Raw genomic sequence first — 22,578 nt, 5'->3', positions numbered from 1 at the left:
GGATGTAAAGTACCAGTTGCTCATGGAAGTCATGGCTAGACTTTCTTTATTAAACATATGCAAACAAAATGGTATGCTTCTAAGTAAGACAGCTCAAGGAGAAAGGAAATTAATGTCATAAGGCCAGATTGAATCACAGATGTCCCCGATCCCAAACCTGTGTGGGATTCCTGCTGATATGTATATATTTACACTTCAATAAAGCATTAAACAACAAATGGGACAAGCTGAACAATCTCAAGGGAATATTGAACACTTAAATCAATGCAATTTATTTTCCTGTTTAAAAAAAAAATCCATTAGTCTCAACACTAAATTACCTCACCAGATATGTCATCTTAGCCTGCTAAGAAAACATGGCTTATGTCATCACATTGTCTATCCACCCATCTGTCAGTTTTTTCGGTACTTACTATTGGGGGTTGCCAAATTCAGTCAAATTGGAAAAAGGGATAGAACTCTCAAATTTTGTGAAAATGCATGCATGGTTATAAAAGAGAGCTTCAGATTAGTTCCTTCATGAAAGGAAAGGCATGAAGAACACAGCTGTTACTCACTCCTGTTGGCAGCAGGCAGCAGGATAAATCAGCATGTGCATGTTGGTTGGCCACTCAACACACAGATCGCTCCAGACCTGTTCTTTTTTCATTTGAGAGGAATGCCATAGGGAGAGTTTTCATTATTATCAGGGAAGGAAGGAGGGAAGAAGCAGCAGGGGACATCAGACCTGAATGAAACTGGATTAAACAAAATTTCATTATTTCTGCTCTTCCTGGAACAATTTTTATAATTGTGTTAGTCTTTCTGGTGGGGAAAAGAGTCCTCTGCAGACTAAAATTTTCCATTTATATCAATCATATCCTTGAGTTCCCTGAGTGGGCTGTATGGGGGTTTGTGTGTGTTTTGTGTGTGTGTGTGTGTGTGTGTGTGTGTGTGTACTCCCTATTCATTCGTGAACTCCAAGGTCACAAACAGTTGTCTTAACCTTCCATTCCATCTTACTTAAAATGCAGGCAACAGAAATTACCCAGTCTATCAGGACCATTGCTAAAATGCAACAATTGCTAGAAATCCAATCTCCTGTATGTACAAGACCGAGCACCAAAAAAACCCCATTCATGATCACAAACGAGTTTTATAGCTGTGATCAGGTATCTCAGAATTTATGATGTATGAATTAACAAGCAGCCACATTAAAAATCTTCACTGTTTATGCCTAACATGAAAAATAACAGTTGTGAATTATTATGCTGCAATTCGAGGCCTACTGTGAAATAAATAAGGGAGAATCATGTTTTTCTTACTGAACATCATTGCACTGATGTGCACTGAAAGCACACAGACCTGAAGAGCATGAGAGTAAATCCAAAGTGTTTTTATGAACAGCAGTATTTTATTTGTTGTGAGTCTGGTTCTAACTCTCCTATATGCTAACAAGAGCTAATTCCTTAAGGAGTGCTACTGAAAGCCAGCAGAATCAGAGCCAATAAAACTAATCGACTGTTCCCTGAGCTGGTATCCATCAACCATTTCTTCACTTGATGATTTAGCACATCTTTAAAAACTGTGAAGTGCTGTATACACTGCAGGGTTAAAAATCATATTTGGTTAGCATTTATATCCTTCTGGAACCTACTAAATCATTGTGCAGAAATGTTTAATCTCATTTCTTAAAAAAAAAATCCTGAAGGGTGCAGCTGTTGATCTATTTTGCTGCCTTCTTAGCTTTAAATTTTCTTCTTTGTCCCTTCTTTTCTAATTTATTTTCTCATTTTTCTCTAAGTCTGTCAATCATGAATTCCCATTGTTGCACTGCTGTTGCCTCTTTTTCTTTTTACTTTTTCTTTTTTTTTGTAAAATAAATATATCAATAACTCTTACAGATGAGAAATAGCTGCTGCAGATTTTAAACAAATGCATCACTTCAGTTAGAATTAAAGGTCATTGAAAACATTGCAATATGCAGAAGCTACAGGACAAACAGCTGCTTCAGCTGCTTTCAGCACTGTTCACTTTACAAGGAAAGTTGTTTGTCAGTCATCTCTAGCAAGCAATCCTGCAGCTCATTCTCCTGCTAGTTACTTCTCCAAGTTCCTGCCTGCAATATTGCAGTATTATTGCAATTAAAAGGAGTTATAAGTAATAAATAAGGGAAACACAGGAATACAAAGCTTATGCTTTATTTCCTATGCATCATGACAACTTGGAGTTTATTAAGAAGAAAATTGTTTGAAAATAATTAAATATAGCCTACTGAAATACTCACCATACTATTAAATGCCATTTTAAGTCATTTCATTACCTGTTTTTTTCTTTATTTCTTTTTCTTTTAAATTTAAACAGGAGATGTGTCTGCCAATAATAAGATTTGTGTGCATCAGGAAAAATGTTCTTTTTTTAATGAAAAAAAAAATGATAGTTGTGGAATGTAACAGGTTGGACCTAATCAAAGATGGAGCCAAAGGCTCAAAACTGGAATTTTCATACATGTGCATGGTATAGGAATCCTAAATCACATTGCTTATTCATATGTGTCTGAGCGTCTGATTTAGAACAGTTGCATGGATCTCCTGCGATATCACCAAAGACAGAGGGCTTTTTTTTTTGTTTGTATGCTTGTTTTGAAAATTAATTCAGAACTGTATCTTTTTCTTTTTTTTCCAGAAATTTCTAAAACTATGTTCACTATCAAAGTTAGTATGTGCTATATCCCACATTTCAAGCAGAAGGCCTCTTCCTTTTTCTCTTTCTTCAGCACACTACCCTTCTAAATCAGGTGTCTAGAGTCAGAAAATATAAATACCTGCGTGGATATGTCTTAGCACCAATAAGCAAAATCAATGCAAACACTTTTTTATTACAGAATGCAATGATTCCAGAAATGTAAACCACTAGCAAGAACATTAGGTACTGCTTTAAAAACTCCACTTAAAATAAATGTCAAGGTTAAGTAAAACAAATTGATTTGGCAGATTTCAGACCAGAGTTATGATTTTACAAATACTGCTAATATTTTTAATGAATTTAAACTCAGTCAAATTCAAATATAGAAAAAAAAGATAGCGGTCAACAAGGGTTTAATGCAACAGAGGGAAAAACATGCAATTTCTTGAAAGCAAAGATAATAAATCCTATCTTTATTAACAAAAACCCTTCAAGGAAACACAATAGAAGCCTTAAAACTGAAAGAAAAATATGTTGCTTTTTGTTTCAGAATTACCTGGCCTCTGGTAAGAAATAGTAATTGTGTCTATAACTGGTTTCTCTGACAGCACAGATTCAATATCCTTATTAGGCATTTGAAACAGTTTGGTGTTTGGAGGATGTCTTAACATTTGCTAGCAGAAGTTTAAAGATTAGTCAGTAAATGGTGCAGCTACTCCCACTCAGAACCCACAGGAGTACGTCTGTATTTTTAGTCTTGACGTATTTTCTAATCCATTGTCCTGTGGACCAGAACAGCAGAATGTTCCACTCCCTGGAACATTCAAGCTTGATGCATGCACTTCTGGGATCCCTTGACTGACCAGGAGGAACTGCTATATCATCTAAACAAATCCCCTGTAAAATTCTCCATTTATCTTTGCATTAAGCCAAATAATTATGGCTATACTAACATAGATCACCTAGAAAAATAAAAATAAACAATAATCATAATAAAGTTAACTTTTATTTTATTTGAATGTATCAGTATATCCATCCACTCCATCCAATGCCCTTTGGTCTAGGTTAAATCTGTCTCCAACTTTTAACTCATGCTATACCCAAATTAGGTAGTTTGCCTTAGCGTATATCCCTGTACAGCTAAAGAGGACACAGTTTCCTCACCTTGTAAAACAAAGAACCTTGTAAAGCAAGGATACAGTTCAGCTTAATTTTCTGTGTATGTACAAAACAGAACTAAGAGTTTTTTTCAAAATTCTCGATAAATAAAGCTATTGTTTATCTGATCTACTGCTGTGAGCAGTCAGAGCTAAGACAGTATATAGGATGAGATTAAAAAATTAATTAATTGCAGCTTTTGTGAGGAGTAAGGTAGGAGAAACACCCTTTGGGCTTTGAAATTAGACACAGTGCTAGAGAGTGGACTTGGTGAGAAGAGTTTGTGTTTTAAATCTTTGCAGGCCCAGAGCCAAGCAGCATCCAGCAGCACTAACAACAATGTTTTCTCTAGTGTTCTTGGGCATACATCTATAGCTACTTGCAAAGCACAGGTCTCTATGCACAAACCCCGTGAAAGAGGAAAATATCTGAGCCTATTTGATATCTAAAGTTTAAAATAAATGTTTCTACTTGAAGCAAGAAGTATAGTCAGTAATCTACTGTTACAAATGATGAGTGGGTGTCTACCAGGAGATAAGAAAACTATGCTTTCACGGGAGGGATAATACATCAAAGAACAGGATCTTTCTTAATGGATGAATCTCAAAGGAAGGAGAGAAAAAAAAAGAGACAGATAATTTAACACTAAAACAAGTTTCCTTGATGAGTATTTTGGAATTAAAAACATGAAGAAAGTGCTGAAAAATAAAAAACAGCAAATCAAAATCTAATGCTATCAGAGATTCTAAAAAAAAAAAAAAAAAAGGCTCTCAAAGACATATAAATGGAATGGACAAAAGACAAACGCTATCAGCCCAGAATGAATAGAGAGACAGAAAACAGTTAGAGACTCCAAGCAGAGCAGATGAAACAACCAAAAACATTGCCTTGACTTATCTAACTACTGAAGCAGACCTAGAGAGCTTCATTCAAATAAATGCTAGTAAACAGAAAAGTCCAAATCAACAACATCTATAAAGAGACTGTTTTGTACTGTCCAGAGCTGCAGCCTGCACAAACTAACAAGAAAGATGAGCAGAGTGAATAACAAGGCAGAAATCTTGCCATCAGTGCAGCTAACTGAGACAGCAACAAACAGCAGTTTATGCAGGAGTTTCTGGACTCTGGTCAAGACCCTCTTGATCTACTGATGACATCGTCTGAAATGACCAGGGGACTCCTGGGAGCCCCCTGAGGAACACCACGGTGCCTGCTGCTGCTGGGTGACGATAGTGGCAGGAGGCTGTGATGTCTGGCACACTCCAGCAACTTCCGTTGAGCTCTGACAGCTCTTCTTGACACAAGGGTGTTTGGAGCTCTTGATCCCAACTGACTTTTGACTGGGGAGGGTCAAGCACCATTTTAGGAAGTTCTAGCAAAATACCTATGAAAGTGCTGGGCCCGAGCACAGAGTCAGTCAATAGGCACAGCAGTTCTTACAGAGCGGCTAGCGACTCTGTTCAGACCAACACTCATATCCTCAGTGATGGTGGTGATGCACTCCCAAGGCACAGTCCCCAGCAGACACTGGAGTAACCAATAATATGATACTCTAAGGGGAGACAAAAATCTATCAAGTATGGCTAACTGGCTGTGGAAGTGTGGAGGATTAAAAACTGGCAGAATTGCCAGGCTCAAAGGATACTCAGCAGCACAAAATCCAGCTGGAGGCCAATCATTAGCAACCCAGGGTCAACAGTCAACTACCTGGATGATGGAAGAGATTTTATCCTCAGCAAGTTTGCAGATGATGCAACTGGGAGTAGCAGCTGATAGATCAGACAGTTAAACTACCTTTCAGAGGAGCTTCAAAAGACTGGAGAAATGGGCAGAGAGGAATCTTATGAAGTTCAACAAAGGGACATGGAAAGTTCTGCCCATGGAGAGGAATAACCTCATGCAGTAGAACAGGCTGAAAGCTGAGCAGCTGGAGAGCAGTTTTGCAATGGAAGGCCTGGGTTCCTGATGGACAACATATTGAACACGGCCCTGCAATGTGCCTTCATGGCAAAGGCAGCTAACTTCCTGGGCTGCATTACAAAGAGAGTCATCAGCTGGTTGAGGGAGATGATCCTTTCACTCCACTCAGCATTAATGAGGTCACATCAAGAGTGCTGATATGGATCCTCAGTACAAGAAAAATATGGACATACTAGAGCAGGCAGAGCAAAGGAACATGAAGATGACTAAGGGATGACTAAGAGAGCTGGAAATTCTCCACTCGGAGAAGGGAAGGCTCAGGGGATATCTTATCAGCATGTGTAAATGGGATGAAGTGAAAAAGACAGAGGCAGACTCTTCTCAGTTGTCCCCAATGGCAGAACAAAAGGTAACAGGAGCAAAGTGAAATACAAGAAATCCCATTTAGGCATGAGAGCATTTTATCACTATGAGAGTGGTCAAACACTGGAACAGGTTATACAGAGAAGCTGCAGAATATCTTTAAAGATATTCCAAACCCAGCTGGACATGGTGCCGGGAAATCTGCTCTAGCTGACCCTTCCCTGAACAGAAGAGTCAGACTGGTGGGTCGCTAGAGTTTTCTCATGGCCTTGGCTCTGCTGTGGTGCTATAAAACCTAAAGATCCATAAAAATTTTTGCAAGTTGTTTCAGGGTAGGAAGGAAAAGCAGGAGTCCTAAGTCGCATCCTGCCATGGTGACAGATCAAGTGAGACAGACTAGATAATGGAAGTAAGACATGTAAACATTAAATACTCAAGAACTGCTTGAACATTTAGACAGTGAAGCAGCCAGCAATCCCAATGCATGACGTGAAGACTAATTACTGCTCCAGCAAGCCTCTAGAAACGGGATAGGAAGCCTTCTCCTTGTTGAAGACACAACATTAATGCATGCACATCATATGACAGTTAATAAGCCTCTCTTCATACTGTTGACTGCTTCTTTTCCCTTTGAGATCACAATCTACATGGGATGCAGAGTGAGGATGAGAGGGCAGGAAGGGCCCTTCTGTTAGCCTTAAACCTGTTCTGTAAAGAAAGGAAAGAAAACTCAGTACTAGCTGAAATGAACAGTCACCAAATTTCTGGCTATATGCAGATGCAAGAGCAGCAACAATGTCTCAGACTATGAAGATGTTTCTGACAAAAAGAATGGGAAGAGCAGCCACTTCCTAATGCTATAATTGGACTGCAGCAGTAGTGACAGGATCTCCAAAGCTCTTTTTTTTTTTTTTTTTAGAAACCACTGCACTGTTCCTGTAACAGAGGCCCAGGAAGTGACTGTAAGTTAGTGCTTGTCACTAGATGAATGTGCTGAATTGAGCCACTGCATTCAGAAAAATCTTTGAAAAATCTCGATTATAGATCTTATTACATGACTTCAATCTGTGTTGCTTTCCATGCCTATGAGGAGCTCAAACGCAAGGTGGTAAAGCAGCTGCACAAGTACGGAACTGTGCAGTTGTGGAAAAGGCAGTCCTCAACACAAACTGCAAGCCTGACTGTTTTCAGTAAGGATGTCTTAGGCCGTTTTTCTTCAGGTGTCCCTTCCCATCTCTCATACCTACCTTGCCCCACAGAAATTAATCCTTATAGTTGTTCCAAATGATCTCTGTTGCATGAACAACTGCTGCCAAAGTCAAGCCCCAATATTTTCCAAGTAGGACCCTCAGCACAAGACAGTAAACCACCAGTCCAACTTGGCATTATTTCTGTTCAGTGGTTTAAATGGAGGATATCATTCTCCAGAACTGGTGATGTGGAAGCTTCACCATTCACTTCTACAAAATCTGATCAAATCATTATGCGCTGACAAAATGGAGCCTACAGGAAGGTTTTCAAAGCCATAAAATAACAAATTTAATATTGCCTTTCAAAAGCAATATGTATTGCTTTTGAAATATATAATTTGAAATCTGTCCAAAATATAATTTGAAAATCTGTCCCCAAATGATCAAATTCACAGTCATGAGAACTGCTGGATATTCAACATCCTACAGTGATTCTTCACTAAAAACAAACTATTCAGTTTGACTTTGGAGGAGTCTCAGTGACGATAGTTTTAAATATACAGACTGTCATTTTGGGGAGTGTTGCACATTGGATGATGAGACAATAAAGAAAAAATTTATGGGAAGTTTTTATATTATTATCAAATATCAGTTAACAAATGCAATGACAGTGCCCTAGTTCTCCAGATGTTTCACTGATGCAATTAATGTGATGAGTGTTCATATTTCAGATGTAACCCGTGACTGACAGATTAGTGAAATCAATTGAATTTTTTATATTAACTTCAAAGCCTTTTGGATTTGTCCTCATATCATTTTGCTTCTCAACTTCAATATGTTCTGAGGAAGAAAAAGTTGAAAGATAAGTAGAAAACTTAAGCATTTATCAAGCATACTTGGAAATCTAAGGAAAGGGTGATTTGAAAACAACTAACGGTCAAGTAATTTGCTCAATACTATTTCTTCTTCTCAATACAAAAATGTGACTTGAAGAAATCTTCATATCTTTCATTTAAATTGCTCGCTCATCTTCAATGCTTCTTGGAATCAGCATTTTTTAGAACAGATGATGTGTAGATTCTTAAAGCAAAAGGAAACTGCATCTTTTACACACAAGTCAGTTCCTGAAACCTACTGAATATTCATGCTGCAGTGTCAAACAGAGTTTAATACCATGCTTCTGTTGAGAGCTCAGACAAATTTGCCTTGTGGCATTCATGGTGGAAGAAGAGAAATGTTCACATTTTCTCTCTTTTGACTAATTCACAAATTGCAAATGAAATCACAAAATAATCTTGCATGTAAATTATTTATCATGGCTAGTGTTAAATATGGCTATATTAATTATACTCAAATCATAAAGCTTAACTGACCTTTAATCACGCTGGTTTCTACTAATGTAGCTGTCCTAGTCACATTCCTCTCTTTCTCATGGTGCATCAAATCATTTTGACAACTAACTTGTAAATCTGAAACATCAGCAGCTTGATTTGAGCAGAATTTCCCGGTGGTGTCTTCACAGAAATTCTGAAATTACACAGAAGAGCACATTGATTTCACATGTAAATTGTTACTCCGAACTGGATACTTTCACAGGTGTGACAAGTAAGAGCATCATTCTTTGAGCATTTCTGTGAATTTTAAACACAATTTTTCTGTTTGTCAAAATAAGTTATCGATCACATTTAACACCAATGCTCATCTTTGAGACACATACATCACAAAATAACATGACCAGACAGCACTATACATGAAGAAATTACCCTTAAAACGTCTCTGTTCTCCTTTTTCTTTGTGTTGATACATGGACGTGCAAATGCACAGAAAGAAGATGTATCCTTTTCTGTTGATATGGATTTCTTTCTGATCAAGTATTTCTATTGCATTGTTCATTAATTTAATGAGTTCTATTACATAGTACATCATTAAAAAAATCATATAATGCCTGGTATTTCAATTATCCTTATTCAGTAGGCTTCGTAGCACAGTTAGCACAGTTAGGTGGTAGGCAAGTATGGTAGTATTAAAGATAATGTTGTCATATTACAAAAGGAAAATTATGTGATTATAACACTTTCCCCCCCTTAAATTTCATTTTAGTATATACACTTTTATTTATTTATTTATTTTTAACAGAGGAGGTATTTATATCATAAATACTTTCCATTGTATGTATGTCTTCACTTGTATAAATTACCTGTATAAATGTCAATTGAAAGTATTAAAAATCAAATCTTCATCAAAATTATACACTAACTTCAGTTTAGCTATAGTCCAACTGTAATCACTATATCAGGAATTGTGTTTTTTGAAAAAAAAATATAGATCTTCCTTCCAAAATCAAATGTAGATTTTCATAGCAATGCTAAAGCCATCTTATTCAAAGACAGAAAGTGATGTTAGTAAAACTGACAGTAGTTGCACAGTAGTAGTGTCTGATCTGTTCAAAATCAAAATCCCACACTTTGGGAAAGCACAACACAAGATCACAGTTTATGACAAGCTGTCCATTTTGAAAGAGATATCAGCAAGAAAAAAAAACAAAGCCATCGGTTACTGAAATAGAAAACTAGAGACAGAATTTTTAGTAGGACAACTGAAGATGAAATCTGTATGGCAAATTTTTCTCAGTGGGAGGGTCAAGTCGTGACATAAGTGGAAGACTCTCATTTTTCCGCTAAAGAAACCTACAGAAATTATGTCCATTCTCTGAAATAAACACTGAAAGCAAAGCCTTATCTACAGGGTTAACTGAGTTGCAGTATTAAGTGCAAGGTTGTGCAGCACAGGCTGTATGCTCTCAGGTATTGCTCTTCTTGATTGCAAAAGAACCTCTGATATCAAGCAAAGCTTTAAGCACTGATAAAATTCACAAAGACCTTGGGGATTTGTACGAAAAGAAACACTACTGAGGAATAGTTGGCAAAGAGGGCAGAAATGTCAGAAGAAATTCTTAATAGTAGAGAAGAACACATAACCTAATCGAAAAGATACTGTTTTTTCAAACTGGGACAATTCTCAGCTGATTTATAGAGGAAGAGCTTCCTGAAGATATAGGAGCTTTGCCTTTTTTCACCAGCAGAGTATAACCCTTCTTTTCTTAATGATTTGCACCTAAACCTGCCTTCCCCTCAAAAGTCAGCCTTTATGTTATTAGAGAAACCTAGTGAAAATAACATAAATAATAAAGTATTTTTAATAGTGCAATTCTTGTCTAGTCAGCTCCTTTTTGAACATATTAATTGCAGCAATTGGTACCATGAATGAGTATGTTCAGAATATATACTCTACGCTATCTTAGCTAACTTAAGAAAAAGCCTTGTCCCTCTTGACAAAAAGGGAAAAATCTCCTCATTACAAAAAATGCTAGCGCAAATCTTATCAGTCATTCAGCAAAACCACACTGTGATACAATGGTTTCCCAGCGAACGTTGCGAATAAATTAAAATATGCAGAACTCAAACATTTAAGAAGAAGCTAGGGAACAAACTAGGAAATTCTCTGCCTGCAGAAATTAAGTGCTCTCCTTGTGAATATTTCTTTCATTACTATGTCTAGTTGCTTTTTGAAGTCACTTACTCTTCTGATATTCACATCATGTGGCAATGAGTTTCGGAGTTTACTTCTGCACTGCATAAATTTCCTCTGCTTTATTTAAGTCTCCTACCTGATCATTTCAAGCAGCTATGGAAGTCATTTGCTGTTCACTTCCTTCTTGCATTCAGTATTTTACAGGCATATATGTCACCTCTTCTTCTGGCCAAATAGTTCCAGTCTGTTTAACCTCTCCTCTTGCTGAAATCAAACTATAATCAGTGATGGAGCAGATCCTAAAATTCCTGTTTTTTGCAAGAAACAGCCCAGAGCTGCTGAAAGCACCTCATATATAACACCTACGTGAGACAGCATTGTTTACCGACAAATGTTCAGTTAGCTAAGAATATAGTTCTTATAACTTTGGAGAAGAGCTCCAATAATACTAACAGCAACCGCTGAGACCAAATAGTGGAAAAAGAAGCTCTTCAAGCAAATAAGAAAGTAAAATCTGTAAAATCTATTTAAAAATGTATACATGTGTTCATAATACACATTATTGTTTTGGTTGTTTTTTGTGCTTTTTTTTTTTCTAAATGGAGGTGAAAGCCTCGACATTATCTAGAACATTCAAAGTAAAGAAGGAGAAACATTTGTTTAAACAACCGAAAAATGTGGGAGTAAATATGAAACCAGCAGCTGTCACAGTCTCTGATAATGCTGTGAGAGATGTAATGGCGTAAACCAGTGTGACAAAGCTTTGCCTTTCCAGACAGAAAGTCAAGCAGTTATATGATTACAAATGACTCTAGTGAAGAGGAGGACTCATTTGTTGGAGCAATCAGTGCTGGACATGGCACTACACCTTTGGAGTACGTTTATTATGAGTCACCCCTGCTACTAGATATAGATCATAAAGCTTTTACTGCAGTCTTTTAAGACAGCTTGGAGTGGCACTCTGTGCTGCCTCCAGAAACTCAGACCAAAGCTCTAGACGTATATCTTTGCCTTGGCATATACTGCACCGATATATTTATCTGTAAAATGCTTAATTGCTTCATCTACTTCTCCTCCAGGGGGAAAAAAAAAAAAGCCATATACCCAGAATGAGAGTGTGATAAATGATTTTGTAGTCCACGTGTTTTTCACTATTTTCAAACAAAAACCACAATTTGTTAACACAAGCTACAAAAGAAGATTCTGCAAGAGTGTCATACGGCAGTGCTTTCATGGGGGAGCCCAAATCAGACTTTATGCAGCTTTAGCTTTTAGTATTTTAAAGAATATTTTATAGTAATGATAAGAGAAGGGTAGAGAGCGAAAATCAGTCTAAGTGAGACAGGGAGATCATTTTTGTTGTTTTATAGAGAAGACTTAATGAGTCTCAGGACAACTCATAGAATGACACCCTATACCAACAGGCATCATTTTACTCCAACCTTCACTACATGTGCATCACTTTTGGAACAAAGGTTCAGTGCTTCAGCAATCTGTGAAGAGTCCAGGTTTTGCTTCTCATATTGTATCAATATAAAACCAGGGCAAGTGATATTACAGTCAGATCCATAGGCCATTCTGAACCACAGATCAAAATTCTCTGGTGGCTTGCAGAAGTGTAAATTGGAGTGGCTATGTTCCTTCTAAATACTTCAATCCAGATTTACACCAGTATTAGTCAAAATAAAAGTTCACCCATGATACCACTGGGCAAAGGAACGGGCTTTTCCATGTAACAAAAAGGAAGCACAAATTCCAATAGTGGGAACACCCAGCTGAAAACTGCTGACACCTCACAGGAAATCTGCATTATTATGACAGATGGTTAGGACTGATTCATACCACTAGAAAGGAAACAATTACCATTCAATTATTACCCACTTGTGTCCCAAGGTAGCCTTCTTGCATGATCTATTGGCAAGCCAGCTTAGCTTGCACATGGAGATAATTTTTGCAAGGGCACACTATACCTGTAGTTAAGAGTACTGACAAGGGTCTGTGATTTTGTAGTGAAGAATTTTAAGTGCCTCCCCATTGCACTGATTGCAGTGCATGATATCAAGCCCTCATTTTCCACAGTCCACTGGGCTGTGGAAAAGGAGAAGAGCTAGTTAGAAGCAGCTTCAGAATGGCCATAGGCAATAAAGAGGATCCTCATTTAGGCTCGTTAACATACAGGACAGAGACCCTTCAGAGAATTATTATTTGCCTGCAGAACTCCTAGGGTACTATAAACTATAGAAGAACTGCACTTGCCAAATAAGGGGTCAAGGTTACACTGTTTCAAGGACAGGGACAAAATTACATTAGATAGTCTACCTAAAAGGCATGTGGAACCACTGGTTAAATTACTGTTTTTTTTTGATCACGGTTCAAATTCTTAACTATTACCCCTTTAGAAAGTACTTTTCCTACCTGGCTGCTATATCACAATTAATTTGACTTTCATTGTCAGTAGTCTGGGATTTTCCAGAGTTAAAGTGGAGATGCTATGTAATGAAGTCATGATAAAGTTCAGAGAAATGTCACTGTGGGTATATACTTAGAATTCAAAATACGTATGTAAAAAAGGTTTTTTTTTTTTTTCTCCTAAAAGTAGAAGACAATTAGCTTATCCATGTTCAGAGTTTGAATTGAAACATTTTGATTTAAAAAATGAATTAAACCAAAAAGTCATGTTCAAGCCACATCCAATTCTGCAAAAAAAAAAAAAAAAAAGGAAACCACATAAAGTAGGGAATTGCATTGCCTTGGAGAAATCAGCAAGCATGTGGCACATTAAGATTTTTGCCCACCAAGCAGTTTATCGGTGAGCCTGCATAAATACACGCTATTTTTAAAAGAATAAACGACAAAGGAAATGGCATTTCTGTAAGAGTGGAACAAACTATTCCGTTTGTGGGGTTTTCCCTCTTTGCGGGGGAGACCGAAGAAGCTGGCTGAGGAGGGAAAGGATGGATACAGCCGCTAGATGGCTGTATTCCCTGGTTTATTCCAGCAGCTCCAGCGGAAATTTGCACTTAAAACTTCATTTCGAGGACTAACAATGCAACGACAGAACAGTAGGCAAAAACTTCACATACAAACTCTCATCTGACAGATACTTTTGGTCCAGCCTTTTAAAACGGCAAGAAAAACAAATTTTGCAGTATAAGTCTAGGCTGAAAGAAAATATTATCCATCAGGCTTGATCATTCGTTGGAGCAATGATATGCAGTGAAATGTTGAAATCTGGTCATTAGGCTGGGAAGTAACGATGTGGAGGAAGGAGGAGTAAATGGGGGGAAGCGGGGATCCAGCCAGCTGGAGGACTTTTAAGGAACAGCTCTTGTGTGAGCATAGTAAATGTTTCTCATAGATATTTCATTAGGGCTTTAAGTCAGAAATGGAATATCGTTGCACTTCCCAGAGCATTCCCACAGTTCAGGTGAACATTCAGCACTTGAATGAGGTAAGATAATTTGTTTAATGCTATAAAAAATAAACAACAAAAAAATGCAAGTATGTGCCTTTCTAATATGCTAGTAAAATTCTTTGCTTATTTCAGAATTTCAGAGCCCCAGGCTTTTTGTTTGTAATGCAACAACTTTCATCTACTCATTCACTGCTCACAGTACTCATTTAACCAGTTCTTGTTGGATCAGATTTTCCTTTTCCAAAAATCTGTTCCAGAATGGTATAGAATACATCTCCACAGCCTTTAAATGAAAATTTGTTGCTAAAAGATCCATACTGCCAATGGATTGTTAGAATTGTGAGACTCTTTTTCCTGCCTTTTTTTTTTTCTCCTGCTCTGCATGTCTACAAGCAAAAGAGAACATAAAATAATGTAGGGCAACCCTGAGCGGCTTGGGATGAACATTATTCTATTTATCCAGCACAAAACCACCAGGCTTACATGTATTGCTATTAGTGATGCAAATCAGGAAAGATATTTTTAAATCTATTTCATAGCAATTCAAAATGCAAAATACAGAACTGCATATGGGCTTCCAGCTCCATCCCTTTCCTCTCCCTTCACTGGCAAATACATAAAGAAGGGAAGGGCTCATACCCCAGAGCCTCACAGCAGAAAGCAGAGTTTTATTTATCTTTACCCTAAAGTATACGATGTTTGCATGATATTTGTTTCTGCAGCTATGAGTGCATCTGGGGCCTGTCTTTTTTTTTTTTTTTTTTTTTTTGAGCATTTAGCATTATACAACACATTCTGAATTCAAAACATGGAGGAGAAGGAAGGGAAATAAGTATTATTTTCTGAGTTTTATGTGCTGGTAAATTGAAACATGCCTTTTTCCACACAGCCTTGAAAGGTGAGTAGTAACCTGTCAAGTCCCCCCTGCTGTCACTTCTCCACACATCCCGCCTCATCACAGCGCCTTCAGCGCCAGCGGCACCGCACAACCGCCTTGCCCATTGATTTCATCCAGTCAGGAGCACTCGTCTATAGAAATTTGGCCTCAGCTGTCTAAAATTGGACAATGAAAAACAGTCAATAGCCACCTGCGAAAATTTTTGGTTTCCATGACACTCGCTGTATGAAAAAGGCAAGTGCAAACCAAAGCAGGAGCACGGCCCCAATGTTTGATGGGGAGTCAGACAACGCCAAGCAGTTTTTGTCTTTTCTTTGCCTATTCATCCAGTAAGTAGAGAAGTTCTTAAGAGAAATAATGTTCTAAATACGCAAATAATTAAGATATACTCCTATATTACAAACACATTTTGCCTCAACAAATGGAAGCGCTTGTTTGTTCAAAGACTATGAAATGTTGTATTTTGTGAAATCACCACTTAAGCAAAAGATGTGAACTCTTCTCATTTATCTTAATGGGGCATTAACTGGAAATTTAATCACAAGGGAGAGATAATTATCTGCAGGTTTGCCAAACTGCAGATGGAACCTACTCAACAGAACGAAATCCGAATGCTGAAGTCAACATGAACATAAGTTCAATCTAGTGTGGGGAAAAAGTTCAATCTAGTATGGGGAAAATTTGAACTGAAACCAAATGAAAAAAAGACTAAAATTTCCTGCAGCTCCTGACACAGAATCTCAAATACAGCACCCTGAGTTACACCGATCTAATAGCTGTCTCTCCCTCAATCCTCAGACCTTTTATTCCCCTAATAATCAGGGGACTTAGCCAGACTGTTTCAGACCGAAACATCTCAATATCTTTCCTCCACCATTGCCATTTGCAGACACCAAGGACAAGCACGAACAGAGCAAGACCTCCAAATACCTGCTCAGCCTCTAAATATTTTCCGCTCAGGGAATTTCCTGAGTTTGATGTGGTTTGTCTGTTTAGTAACCCTCAAAGGGGTCTCTCTTCCAAGTTTTTGTCTGGTCTCCCCTTGAACTCCTGATACACTCCCAGCCTTGTTCTGGCTCCACCTTGGTCTGAATGTATCCCGTCCCATTTCCTGTAATTGTGGCCCTGCAGAGAGAAAGGGGGGAACGAGATTTTCCAAATAAATTGTTTTCAAGTCCTAACTGCTGTGCTCCCCTCCCTAGCGTTAGTCTGCAAGTCCAGCTGCAGAGCTCCCACTGTGCTTCTTCTCACTGAGTGACAGAAAATGCTGCGTGTGGCAGACAGCAGCCTCGGTAAAGCAGCGGGACACCACATTGGTAGGAATTAAATACTTCAGAGCAGATTCTGATCTCACAAAATAGGTGTAAATCTGAAGTCACTCCCTGCAGTCCCAAAGAGCTACTCTGGATTTACTCGATCATAACTGAATTCCGAATTGGACTCTTTGTTTTTTCAAAATCATCTGGTTTCCAGGCCACAGTGGGGAATCTAACAGCAGGAGTGAAAGGAGAAATGGCTTGTTTTATTAGTAAAATGCATTCCTATTCTAACAGGTATTTTTGTAACTTTGAATCCCTCCAAGAATTTGCTTTCTCACATATTTATATATACACAAATATATAAAAATGTACACAGAGGCATGAGCATATAAATATTTCAGTTTACCCATTGGAAGTAAATTTATTTTGGTGAAAAGAGAATCTTCTGTCCCATTTTTTAAAGTTTTCCCCATTTATTCCTTATTCTCTGACATCAGTTCAAAGCTCTGACATTGAATTCACTCACAGATGTGTTAAACTTCACACCGGTGGCCAACAAGCCTGGTTAATCACGGTGGGTTTGGTTTCTTTTATCAGTGCTGAAAAATGTGCTGGGGAAGATTCTCTGTCATCAGAAAGAAGGGTTGAGTTTTTGAATGTCTAGCAAACTGGGAAGTGTGTTCCCTCCAGCAAAGAATGACTTATTAATAATCACTTAAAAAGGGACATTTCAGACCAGTTTGATAAATAACCAGCTGCTAGTAATTCAAATTTTGAATCTCCTCATTTTACAGCAGGGAAGAAAAGGGAAGAGAAGGGCAGGACAGGCTTGCAAGACCATTCCCTTTCTGATATGAAAACTAAAATTTTGTGTAATATAATAGTCTCACTTCTGCTTCTTTCCCCTCTTCCATAATCATCCTCCTTTTGGGTGCTGGAGCAGCCTGGAGCTATGAGGTCCAAGAGGTCTCTCTGGACTATGAGCATGGAGAACTAGTCAAGGTCAATGACTGACTTCAGAGCCAAGCTGGAAACTCAATCATGGAGCTGCTTTAGTACTAAGCTGTGAGAATGAGAATTAGTCTCGTGCACTCATAGCTCAAGATTTTTCTAATGTTTTTATCCATTTCTAATGTTTTTATCCATTACATCCATTCTGTGTTCCTTCCAGAGAGATGATGTTGCAGAACACTGGTGTTCCAGTGGTCTTCAGGTAGTGACTGTGGTACTTTGCTCATGTGCTAAGAAATGTTTAATAGCAGAGCAAATGTTCATACTCTAGCACCGTGCATTACACATTGTACTGTGGATTCCAGAACCTAAAGCGCATATGTTCATATTAATATATGATGTGTTAGTTCCTAACTGTTCATTGTACATACATGCATGTGCCATACCACTGGCTTTTACCGCAGTAGAGTTCTGCCTCCTCTTCCTTCTTCCGACTGCTTATGTAGCAACTAGGTGGTTTCTTCCTTGGTGGTGTTTGTGGCGGTATTCTTGGCAATCTTTTCTGATGCTCCTAAAAGAACCCTTCTGGGGATGTTCCCATTATCTGCACTGCAGAACTGTGGCTTAGGTTATAGCTACGTTTCAGGTAAACCAAAATCTTCCAGTATTTACTTTTGAAATTATATTCGCTTTCACACACAAACTAGAGCTAAAACAGATGAGAAAGTCTTAAGGACAATCCAAATCTAGAATTGTTTCACCGCAAATATAAAACACAAAACATGGAAAAAAAAAAAAAACATATCGAAGAGAAGAAAAAGAGTGTCACCTGGGATTTTTTTTTTCTTTTATATAATTCCTCAAAGTTACTTCAAGTGGAAAATAAATCTCATTATGTAAGAATACTCTTGCACAAACCTAATGCATGTGCTATTCCCTATTTGGAACGGAATATTTTAGAAAGGGAGCAGAAAACTGACATCCAAAATGTTCACCATCTCTTCCTATCTCTTGCAAATGCTACATATTTATATAGTATGGTTGATAAAGGACACACACAACAGGAAAAACATGACATCTTTTTAGATACTCTACCCCAACTCCTGTCAAAAGCCATAGTATGTTTGCTCTGACAGGCTGCCAATACAGGAGCTCAGAGCAAGCAACCTGTCTTTGACAGGTCTGTGATGATACACGCTAGAATTGGTTTGAAGTGGACTGGCTAAAGTTGAGCTCTGTGTTACCTTTCTTTTTTTCTTTTTTTTCTTTTCCTTTCTTTTCTCTTACTCTGAGCCATTATATTACTATTCTTGAAGAGGAGCAGAGATTAAGCTGCTTAACAAGAGACTTAACAGAATTGAGGTATAGTACTACCAAAGCCACTTTGTTTCTGTGATACTTCTGAAACCTCAATACCCTCTGCAAGGGTTTGAAGTGAAGTGGAAATGGTAAAAATGTTTTGCACATGGCAGACAGAAACTTCCATGAATTTTGAGCTGTGACCAGTATTCAACCTTGATAACTTGATTTTTCAAGACTGCCTGACTCAAAATAGCATAGCATCCTTGATGCAATAACATCCTGGGTAAGAAGAAGAAGGTACCTGACATCTGACTGGTCAGATGAAACAGGTCAGGTCCCACACACCATGTTAAGGCAAAGTTGTAGGTATAGGTAATTTTGGTTTATTGCTCCTATCTCTTGGATACATCACACAGAATGGGCAAGTTTTTCCTATGGAGACAAAAGGCCACATGGGGAAAAATAATCACACGGAGAATGAAATTACTGCACTTGCTAGTCTTGGTAATGTCCTTACATAGGTCTTTCTTAAGGTATATCAATCTTCACCCTTGCAGGAAAGGCTCAAAGACCTTTCCTTCATCCTCATTCCCTAAGAAAATCCTATGGTTATGTTCTCAGTCCTCTGCATAATCAGGATCCACCTGGTGAGCTTTCCAGGCACTGACTGCAAAGTGGACAAAATATGACCAAAAATGTGAGTTCAGACCAAATAGATATCAGCCCACTGATTACTACAACCAATTTTTAGATGCGCAGTCATGCAGCTGGTTTGATAGTCCAGGTATCAGTGGCAATGTTCTTACCACAACTGCGGTGGCAAGATACAGTTCATCAGAAATGAGTAGTCCATCAAGTAAACATTGATGCATTGCAAATATACTTAAGAGAATCAAGATGTTTTCATGGGAGTCATCAATAGAGATGCATTTTGGATGGACACAGAAAAGTATACAGTAAAATATTTGAGATACTTAAATACCTAGGCAATTTTTAGAGTTTTAAGGTAGATTTTTTCCTTTGTCAGAAAACATACTTAACAAATAGGTTTTGTTTTGTTGCTTCTGTCTTTCTGACATGGGACAATTCCTTCCCTACAGAAAGATTCTTTGGCTATAATAATGGATAGCTTGCTTCCATTAAAAATGGACAGATCAGGATTTCATTAATTTCACTGAATTGTTTCTTCTTATCTGTTTAATTCTACAGTTGAGGTACTAAGTAGTAGATCAAAAAGAGAATATGAAATTTCAGCCTTGCTAAGTATGCATTATTTGTCTTAAAATCTTTGCATATAGCTTTTGTATACTAAGCCAGGCCTTTTTGTTATTTTTTTTCTGGAAGATGCTGTGTGTAGAAAACCTTCTAAGTGATAGGTATCTCCATATCCCGACCAGAATAACAAATAATCCCCAAACTATGTTTTCAACACATCTTCACACATCTTCAGAAGACCTTTCCAAAATCACCACAAGTACACACCAGAGAGAAGATTTTTTAGTCAAGTGAATAATTGCTTTGTGGACATTGCTTAGAACCATTTCTTGATGAGAAAGTGGATTTCAGGAAAGTTCTTTGAGGATAATGAGTTGTTCATCTCTCATAAGTTTGATCACTTGGGTTTATTTTAGTTTCCCAGTACACTGATTTATCTTCAGTAGCTGTCTTCAGGAGAAACCTACAAATAAGTCCAGTCCTGATGTATGCACTAACTTGGGCTGATTCCACTTTCCTCCAGGCAGTGTGACTGCATTTAGCTGGTCTGAAAAGATCCATCGTTGTTTAAAGACTAGTCTTGCTCTCAGCCTGATAACAGCTTAGGAAAGCTAATGATGCTGAAGGTAGTACTAGCTGAACAGCAGCTATGAGGCTGATGGTTTCTGTGCTATACAAATCTTTTTCACATCACTTCCACAACTTCCATTAAAAATGATTTCAGTCACTAAGGAAGATTTTGGAGTTTAAATAAAACTCTGTCTGCATAGCTTTTTTGTCTTAAAAGAGTCATTTTTTTTTACTCTGCACAAACTAACCAAACATATGAAAATACTCTGGGAAAAAAAGGCAATGTTAAAACCCTGCAATGATCTGCTGCACTCCAGCATCTCCTGGCAGAAATGCAAATAAATCATGTTAGTACAAAATTGATTGAGTGCATGCATGCATTTTATGACAAATCACTGGTCCTGTGTGTCACCTGGCTGCCTCAGGCTGATGCCACATGAGCTACACAAAGGATATTCTACAGTAAACCCCAGCACAATACAGATATTTAGTTCTTTAGCACAACTCTGGTGGCAGCAAAGCTTGAAGACTTCTGAAGTACTGTCTTTTGCATGGAAAAAGAAAATAAAAAAGCTGACTGACAGGCACCTGTATACATTCCTTGGACAATTTCATAGCCAGAGAGTATATGCGATTATATTTTATCCAGCTCCGAAATTCATCAAGATTCCAGGGAAATTCAATGGCCTATTCTTACTAAGTCAACTTAAGTATAGAAAGTGCTATTGACATTGGGTGAATTCTCCATTTCTATCCAGGCCATGTTCATTTTTCTTTGCCCCAGCTTTCTGTGACCTGTGATTGTAGCTATCATTCACCCAGGCAACTACAGGCCAGTGAGCCTCACCTCTGTCCCCGGAAAAGTAGTGGAACGGCTCATACTGGCCGTTGTCTCCAAGCACATGGAAGACAAGAAGGTGCTCAAGAGTAGTCAGCATGGATTCACCAAGGGGAAATCATGCTTGACTAACCTGATAGCCTTCTATGATGGAATGATCAGCTGGATAGAGGAGGGGAGAGTGGTGGATGTCGTCTGTCTCGACTTCATCAAGACTTTTGACACCATCCCTCACAACACCCTCCTGGGCAAGCTCTGGAAGTGTAGGATAGATGAGTGCACAGTGAGGTGGATTAGGAACTGGCTGGATGGCAGGGCCCAGAGAGTGGTGATCAGCGGTGCCGAGTCTAGTTGGAGGCCTGTAGCTAGCGGGGTCCCCCAGGGGTCAGTCCTTGGTCCAGTCCTGTTCAATTTATTCATCAATGACCTGGATGAAGGCACAGAGTGCTCCCTCAGCAAGTTTGCTGATGATACCAAACTGGGAGAGTAGCCGATACCCCAGAGGGCTGCGCTGCCATCCAGAGGGACCTGGACAGACTGGACAACTGGGCGGTGAAAAAACCTCATGCAATTCAACAAGGCCAAGTGCAAGGCCCTGCACCTGGGAAGGAATAACCCCAGACACCAGTACAGGCTGGGGACCGACCTTCTGGAGGGCAGCTCTGCAGAGAAAGACCTGGGTGTCCTGGTTGATGATAGGGCAGCAGTGTGCTCTTGTGGTCAAGAAGGCCAATGGGATCCTCGGGTGCATTAAGAAGAGCGTCTCCAGCAGGAGATCACGAGGGAGGTGATCCTGCCCCTCTACTCAGCCCTGGTGAGGCTGCATCTGGAGTATTGTGTCCAGTTCTGGGCTCCACAGTACAAGAGGGATGTGGAACTGCTGGAGAGAGTCCAGTGCAGAGCTACGAGGATGATCAGGGGCCTGGAACATCTGCCCTATGAGGAGAGGCTGAGGGAGCTGGGCCTGTTCAGCCTGGAGAAGAGAAGGCTGAGAGGGGATCTGATCAGTGTCTATAAGTACCTCCAGGGAGGGAGTGAAGAGGATGGTGCTGGCCTCTTTTCCCTGGTGGCCACCGAAAGAACTAGAGGTAATGGCCACAAACTGAAGCACCAAAAGTTCCACAGGAACTTAAGGAAAAATTTCTTAACAGTGAGGGTGACAGAGCACTGAAACGTGCTGCCCAGAGAGGTTGTGGAGTCTCCTTCTCTGGAGATCTTCAAAACCCGCCTGGACGCAGTCCTGTGCCACGTGCTCTAGGTGACCCTGCGTGTGCAGGGGGGTTGGACTAGATGACCTCTAGAGG

The 22,578-nt window shown here is 38.9% G+C and overlaps 1 protein-coding gene across 1 annotated transcript in view; it reads right to left on the bottom strand.

Moving 5' to 3' along the window:
• Positions 1-22,578, bottom strand: part of THEMIS (thymocyte selection associated) — an 81,488-nt gene that overhangs the window by 6,763 nt on the left and 52,147 nt on the right. Inside the window, exon 5 of the mRNA XM_088530320.1 lies at positions 8,669-8,822. Within this exon, the coding sequence (XP_088386446.1) occupies positions 8,669-8,822 (154 nt within the window). The remainder of the gene's footprint in view (positions 1-8,668; positions 8,823-22,578) is intronic.

Source organism: Tinamus guttatus, unplaced genomic scaffold (genome assembly GCF_059628265.1).
Source record: "Tinamus guttatus ecotype Peru unplaced genomic scaffold, ASM5962826v1 Tinamus_guttatus_pri_ptg000366l, whole genome shotgun sequence".
Lineage (NCBI taxonomy): Eukaryota > Metazoa > Chordata > Aves > Tinamiformes > Tinamidae > Tinamus > Tinamus guttatus.
The sequence above is the reverse complement of the archived record's forward strand: the minus strand, read 5'-3'. Positions and strand labels throughout refer to the sequence as shown.